Consider the following 8,349-nt stretch of genomic DNA (forward strand, 5'->3'; position numbering starts at 1 on the left):
AAATAATATAGTTGTTAGATTTCGTCATCGCAAGCCCTTCACGGCTGTTCCTTGTATTTAGTTATTCTTCTATCCGTAAGACCCCGAAATGGAAAAATCAGAGTACGTCGGTTGGAAGTTCCTTCATATATGCAAGTCTGAGATATTTCCAGCATTAGTCTGAAGAAATTTACACTTCGATGTTCTAAAGTCATGATTTGCACGAGTGCCACAGTATGTGAGAAGAAAATGGCGAGCACCTTTTAGTGTACTCCCCTTGATGGAAATCGAAAATAAGCAACTAGCAAAGTTGTGAAGCCCTTATCTACACCATAAACTGAGTACTCACTCTCTTATCGGTCAGTTTGTATCTTTATACAGCATTATATTTAAAAGCCATTGCTTAATTAAGACAGCTACCACCAGAAAAACAAACCATGAGCTTTGCTCGAGAGACAGCTGACATTTAGTTCATTACTATAGGCATATCTAAATTAAAAGCAGAGGTTGTCGTAGGATTTAAGTGTGGTTGCTAACCGTGAGTAAATTTTAAGGCATATCCTGCCCAAAGTCTGCATAGTCCAGGAACAACGCTGTTTTGGTGTTTTCTGTGATCAACAATAATTTCATCACTCCTTTTCTCGTAAAATTTGAAATATTAAAGACATTAACAACGCATATGCTTTTAAGGAGTGTGAACTAAATCTGTGTACAAATTTTGACTTTGATCAAACTAAAGACTTTTCAATGTTTTCATTATTTACACACCAGAAAGTAAATTGTATTAAATTTAATCTTCCCCACAATCTGGAGGCACATTAATTTCCATGATATGATTTTTTTATGGATGGCATTGGCAAACTGCATCTGGCTTAGGTTAGTTCCGGGTTTGTGTAATATTTTGTGCGCAGCGTTTTATGTTAGACAGAGACCTGAACACGTCAGCAATTTACAGGAAGATATTTTAGCAAGCTCTAATGTTACGCATGCTATGTGAATGTATCTATGCATGGATAATAAGACTACGTGAATTTTACTTTCCTACAACGAATAAATCCATATCCAGAGCTAATGGAGCCAGTATTGACAGATGGATCGGTGTGCTCAGTTTGTTTGGGTGTTTCTACTTTACCACGTCTACCACGATGTATGCATTCCATTTGTAACACGTGTTTACAGGAATGTAGATCGAAAACTGTTGGAAATAAAGGAGAGGCTGTGAATGAATTCATGTGTTCGATATGTAGTGTGATTACAAACTCACCAGTAGAAGGAAAACATGCCGGGGTGTGGTCATCATTCTATCCTCGAAGAACAACTTCAGGGACAATAGGGTCGAAAGTGAAAGTTGAAAGGTCTTGTGACAGCTGTCTCTATGCTGGTCAGCCTAACACGGCGCAGTGGTTTTGTATAGTATGTGAAGAAGAATTGTGCAACATTTGTTTAACAGCCCATAAGAAAACCAAGGTGACCAGGGACCATAAAGTAATTAGTACTGAAGAATTTATCAGAACACCAGAAAACCAAATAAGGTTTACTGAAGGGTTTGGTTGCCCTGACCATCAAGACAGACCTATGGAATATTACTGTCAAAGTCATGAAGCTGTCTGTTGTGCTCACTGCTTCTATTCTGATCACATAACTTGTGCCCAAGAACAGGATTTGAGTAAATATCTATCGAGTCAAAGTAACGTAAAGTCCCAAGAAATTATTGAACAAATGATGAAACTTGAGAAACACCTGCAGACATTTACGTTGATAAACGAGTCAAATATTGTCAAATTAGAGGCAACAGTCACTAACCTTCCAGCTGAAATTAGGACTGTCAGAAAGAAGGTTAATGATATGCTTGATGAAATGGAGAAAATGGTGAAGACAGAGGGAGACCGAATATGCAAAGAAGAAATGAAAAGACGACAAGAAGAGAATCGTCAATGCCAGAATTTAATAAACGCAGTCCGAAACTCGCACACATTTCTTGAGTCAGTTCTAAAGTATGGGACAGATACTCAAAAGTTTCTTGCGAGTAAGAAGTCGATTCATCAGTTGAAATGCTACACTGATCAGATTAGAGAGAAGTATGAAGAAATAAAGAGCCTCACAGTTCACCTGGAGCTGGGAGGTTTCGTGAAAGATATCTTGTCTCCAGATATTGGCAATATAGCTAAGCTTCAGACTAAAGAATATTGTAAGAGCTTTCTATGTTCTGGTATAATTGAAAGCCTACACCATTCTGGTACAAGCAAATCTCCACGAAAGCATCAGTTTAAGCTTGCCAGTGTGGTGGATATATATTGTCCAGGCAAGGTCAGTCCCTATTATTTGGGTGGAGTTCAGTTACCCGGTGGAGACATAGTGCTGGCCGACTATAGCAACAAGACCTGTTGTCTGTATGATTCATCGTACAACTTCATCACCAGTTATAAGCTGCCTTCAGAGCCAAGGAATATGTGTCTGCTGGATGATCATGAAGTCGCCATCACGTTGTGTTACACGAAGACGTACATATTTGTGTCTGTAAAAGACAGAATGATCAGAGATACAGGAGCAATAAAGACCAGGTATGAGTGTTACGGTATGGCAGCCCTCAGCAAGGAGGAGGTAGTGGTTACTGGTCCTACGGATAATTGGGAAAAATGCTATTGGAGCGTTGTTAACAGGAAAACAGGAGAGAGGTGTCACCATGAGTTTCATTGCCCTGGAGTATCTCAGGCATATGTCGCCTTGAATAATTCCAAATCTCGTGTGTACATTTCTGTGGCTAGGAGTAATTCCATATACTGTTTTGGTCTGACAGATGGAAGTCAGCACTTTGTCTACACTTCGAGTGATCTACATGATCCACTTGGCGTAGCTGTTGACAGAGAAGATAATGTGTATGCATTGGGATATAGTTCTCATAATATCCATAAACTGTCTCCAGAAGGCTCAGCACTCCAGGTTATTACAGCTGGTGTTCCCCATCATCCTGTCAGAATTTTCTGTAACAAGAATAGGAAACGTTTCTTTGTGACAAATGATAAGGAACGTAAAAAACTTCACTTATTTTCTTAACAGTAGACTGTAGCTGTTTAGCGTAAATGAAGCACATGCATCTGTGCTTGTTCGTTTTCAGTTTTTGTTCTGCGATGAAATTATGTCGGTAAGTAGGTAAAATGTTTCTTTTTGTGTGTATATTGCTATTGTGTGTATGATCCTTGACAGTTGTTATGCATCATCATTAATGTATTGAAATTATGAGAGATACAAATCAATTAGATAATGCAAATGTTATGTCAGCATTACTTAGTTACAAACACATCAGCAACAGAATAATTGCTAACACAATGATATTGAGCAGTCCTTTATGAGGGCTGTATATTTGGAAATCATTACTTTCTAGACTGATATATTCGTTTCCTTGCGAGAAAAAAATTATTCGGTGAAAAATTAGTGTTACGAGTCTAGGCTGTTATAAAAAGTAACAGAAAAGAGTGAAGACAACAAGGGTTTTAAAATTAACAAATAATTTATTTTCCTGCAATATCTAGTGAAAAATGAGAAAAAGAACTTATGGTTTTACAAATCAAATCTAAAAATAATTAAAGAATTAAAAAATAGTCCTTGTAATAAAATGTCCTAAATGAAACTGACTGTGAATCCCGATGAAATCCAAAATGGGAGACTATGACGTCTGTTGTAACCAGCGAGGTGCTGTTCTGTCAACAGTTTCTTGTTGAATCACAGAAAGTATTATTCCAGTTTTGAATTCAATATAACTTGTTATAAATGTTTTTATCCAAGAATTCTGTAAGAGCACTTTTGTATTTACAATCAAAATAATCACTTGAAATTCAATAAAATAAAAATTCAACTCAAGCTGGTCACAACATATGTTTGGAGCCTGACTGACAATCCTTTATCATAATGTGAGGTGTAAGATTAACTACAACTCAAAACAGATGCCCGGATCAGGGTCAAGAGTTCATCTTTCCAGAAGGAATGGAAGTTTGTTACATGATAATTATCACGTCTTTCAGGTATGGCCTTGGCATTACCTAATGATTCTTACTCTGGGAAAGGACCAAAAAAAAAATTTTAAAAAAAAGTTGTTTACCAAAACTGTCACTGGTTCTGAATCAAGGTCAGAAACTAAATAGTATTAGTTGTTTATAAAAAAATAACAGGTCAATCAGAACTGAACTGAATTTCTGGAAAATGACAAATCCAGTAAATAAAGTTACATTATAATATCATGTAATGGAATACATTTTTTAAAACTAACAACCAAATAATTAAATTACATATACATAACAGTAGCTATAGCTTTGCCATTCCGAGGATACTTAACTAACGTATATCCATCCAGCATTTTATTGTTGAAAACCCTGTAACACCCGCTTCCTATCGGCCAAAGATTTATGGTAAACCTATGCCAGTGATCTTCAAAATGTTCTAAAAAGCGATGGTCATCCTTAGCCATTGACTTCAAATGTTTACTCAAAGCTAAGGTCAGGGATTGTCAAATTTTAACAAGAACCATAGGCCTTTGAGCTTCACCTGAGGCCATAGACCTTAAAAGTGTAACTACAATTCCAAGACCATTGCCATTCAAGCTGTTATGAAAAAACCCAATAGGCCACTCGCCTTCACCCACATCCGCTGGACTTATAATGCTATGAAAAATACTAGGCAAACGAGATTAAAATTCCTTGGAAAAGCTCTAGGGGTATAACATTGATACTTTTATGAAAATGAAAATTCATCCACACCTATTATACATCAAAACAAAGGATAAATGGCCTATGCTGCTTTCTATTATTTAAAAATTCTAATAATTCAAACAATTTTGAAACCTGTTATATAAATATATGATGGACTTCATATTTAAAAATCTAAACAGTGCACCTCAGTTTTGACCTTCACTCAGTTTAGCACGCTAGTCATAAGTCAGTTTTATCTGACACAAGAAGTTCATGAGATACGAAGATATTAACAGCAAAGTATTTTAAAAAAATGTAAAGCACTAAACATTTGTGATAAATACTCTTAAAATGTTTATAATAATGATTCCATGAATGAATGAGGATACAGTGCGATACGAAAATTCAGTAAATGTTAATTAAACTGGGCAGTACAAATGACTGTCTGGGCTCGATCATTCCACACCAAGTTAGTTGATGTCCACTTCAACACAACAATGCGCATAATCTCTGGAGCACTACGTCCTATTCCTTTACCATGGCTGCCGGTACTCAGCACCATTCCTCCTCCACAGCTGCGTCGCCAGGAAGCAACCTTTAAAGTGTTGGTTATGGTTTATGCCAGTGAGACACTTCAACTGTACATGGACATCACCTCACATCTAGCAATTCGCTTGACTTCGAGATGGCCAGTCTGGTTAGGTCCGTTGCCGGAGGATATGACAGCTATTTCGGCATGGAGTGTGGAGTGGTCTTCAACAGATGTTGTAAATCACTCCTTCGTAGCTGAGCCATCAGTCTGCCCTCTTGGCTTCAACCTTCCATGCCATCTCTGGGCCACACCGAATCGTTTTCAGACAGGACAGGGTCGTTGTGCAGTCAACCTTGTCTGGTGGGGCCAGGCCACTAACTCTTCCTGTTGCTGTGAAGCTGTTCAGACCATGTCACACATTGTGGACAACTGTCCACAAAAGTTCACCAGTGGACTGCAAGCTCTGCACATTGCTGATGATAACGTTGTTAAATGGCTGAGCATGCACTGCACATGATGATAATAATAATAATAATAATAGTTCAGATGGTGCCATCAGGTTGCATAATGTCTTGCTGGCATTTATGAGATAAACGTATACCAGAGCTAGCACCATTACCAGATAAGCTAGCATTTAATGCAAAGGACAGTAATACAGATATAAAACAGACTAACACAATTTTTTTAATTATTTTCACATTATTCCTGCTTATGATTGGGGATTTAAAAAAGAAAAAAAGATAAGTTTCTTTTTATATGAATTCTTATAAAATAAAATAAAATAACTGTCAAACTACTCTGGTGGGTTCGAACCCTGGCTGAGTCATGCCAAAGACTTACAACAATGGTACTAAAAGCTGCCTCGCTAGGCGCTCAGCATTAAGAGGTTAGTGTTAGGACTGGTCGGCCTGGTGTCAGAATAATGTGACTGGGTGGGACAGCATGCTACATGTCTGCGGCATGATGCCCCAGTACTAGACATCACTTTAAACTGCCACACTGCAGACATCGTAACGATATGACTGGAAAATTGTTAAAGCTACTTTAAAAATCTAAATCACACACGCATGCACACAAACTACTGTGTGTGTGTGTGTGTGTGTGATTTGGAGTTATAACGTAGCTTTAAAAACAAGTCAGTCATATCGCTATGATAACTACAGTGTGGCAGTTTATATTGAAGTCTATCACTGGGGCATCATCCCATAGACATGTAGCATCATGCCTCGCCGTCACATTATCCTGACACTAGGCCGACCAGTCCTAATACTAACCTCTTAATGCTGAGCGCCAGGCAAGGTAGCTGTTAGTACCATTTTTATGTCTTTGGTATGACTCGGCCGGGGTTAAACAACTAACAGATAATCGACTTAAGACAGACCAAGAAAACATGGGAAATCTTTGTAAATGATATATTTGCTGAAATGTCCGGTGTGATAATACCAGGAAGAACAACTTTGATGAGTAAATAATAAAGGGAATTAGATATTTAAGTGAGGATGTTTTGTTTAGTCTGCCAATTTCGGCATTAAGTGATAATGATGATAACTTTTAAAGATATTTTTTTTTTTAAAATGAAAGTAAAAACCAGGATATAATTTATAGTCTCACAGAAGCAGTCATGACGCCCGGCTAGTACTATAAATTAGTATAAATCAGAACAACTAAAAATAATCCTTATATGGAGGGGGATTACACCCATAATTATATGCACTTGTGCAAATTCTACACATGCATTTTCTTTGTTATCATTATTCTATTTGCATTTACTTTTGTGCAATATATGCTGTTTGCATTTAGAATCAGTTCACTATATGCTGTTTGCATTTAGAATCAGTTTACTATATGCTGTTTGCATTTAGAATCAGTTCAGTATACGCTGTTTGCATTCAGAATCAGTTCACTATTTGCTGTTTGCATTTAGAATCAGTTCACTATATGCTGTGTGCATTTAGAATCAGTTCAATATATGCTATTTGCATTTAGAATCAGTTCAATATATGCTGTTTGCATTTAGAATCAGTTCAGTGTATGCTGTTTGCATTTAGAATCAGTTCAGTATATGCTGTTTGCATTTAGAATCAGTTTTATTCTCAATATTTTATTGAGTATTTTTCTATTTGCATTTACAACTCCTTCTGAGATTTATATTTTATCTTGTATTATTCTATTTTTTTTTACAATTATGTCTAGGTTGTATATTTTATTTTGTATTATTCTGTTTGCATTTACAGTTACTTCTGTGCTGTATAATTTTTGTATTCTATTTACATTGACATTTATTGCTATGCTGTATATTCTATTTTGCATTTTATGTGTGGGATGCACATTAAATATTGCATCTTTACTGTCGTAAATAGTTACTTATTTTTTAATTTGTAAGGTATGCTATTACAATAATGCATTTTCTTGTCTTCAGATTCCATTTGATTAATTTTACGTGCATTTGATATTAAACACATTAGCATTCTTAAGTGTGTTATTCTAACTCTTAATTTTTTATTCGCAATTGACAGATTTCGTTTTATATCACTACTAAGAATTACACAGGTAAAGCTTTCAAATAATGAAAATCACATTGCTGCACAATGAAAGTTGCAAGATCGTTATTAACATGACACAAGATGTAAAACAGAGTGTCGTGATAACCGAATGAAGATAGTGACGGAGATCAGATAGAATGCACATTTTAGTAATGGATGACTAAACTACAGATCCGGTCTATCATGCATTGATAGAAACGTATTATATGTTAATTAACAAGACAAAAAAAAGGTGAAAATTCCTTCTACACGTGAAAAACCAAGAAGAAACCACTCTTCCATGTTATATATATATATATATATATATATATATATATATATATATATATATATATATATATAGTAATAAGCCCCAAATTTTTATTACGACTATATGGTCCTCAACTAAGAAAAACCAAATTTGTTTTGTCAAACTTAACAACTAGATAGTGTAATTCTCTAAGACATGAAGTGAACATTTAATAGAAACTTACATTATTATGAAACAAATCCAGAAATAATATTAAATGTTATATCACAAGTCCAAAAGAATAAATTGTTCCAAATAAATTTCAAATCTTGAAGGCTCGAATGTATCAATATCATCACTGAATGTGTTGAAGTGTCAACAGTC

General features: G+C 35.8%; 1 protein-coding gene across 1 annotated transcript; it reads left to right on the top strand.

Annotated features, from left to right (window-relative positions):
- Positions 1-424: 424 nt before the first annotated feature.
- LOC149783163 (uncharacterized) lies at positions 425-7,667 on the top strand. Its single transcript, XM_089931403.1, has one exon. It carries the CDS (start codon positions 1,051-1,053, stop codon positions 3,031-3,033), a length of 1,983 nt encoding a protein of 660 aa, XP_089787529.1. The 5' UTR covers positions 425-1,050; the 3' UTR covers positions 3,034-7,667.
- The last annotated feature ends 682 nt before the right edge of the window (positions 7,668-8,349 follow it).

This window comes from Sinohyriopsis cumingii, chromosome 14 (assembly GCF_028554795.1).
Source record: "Sinohyriopsis cumingii isolate HCF-2022 chromosome 14, ASM2855479v2, whole genome shotgun sequence".
NCBI lineage: Eukaryota > Metazoa > Mollusca > Bivalvia > Unionida > Unionidae > Sinohyriopsis > Sinohyriopsis cumingii.

What these genes read in the sequence shown, in the direction of transcription:
- LOC149783163 (XM_089931403.1), top strand. Translation starts at nt 1,051, where the DNA reads ATGGAGCCAGTATTGACAGATGGATCGGTGTGCTCAGTTTGTTTGGGT.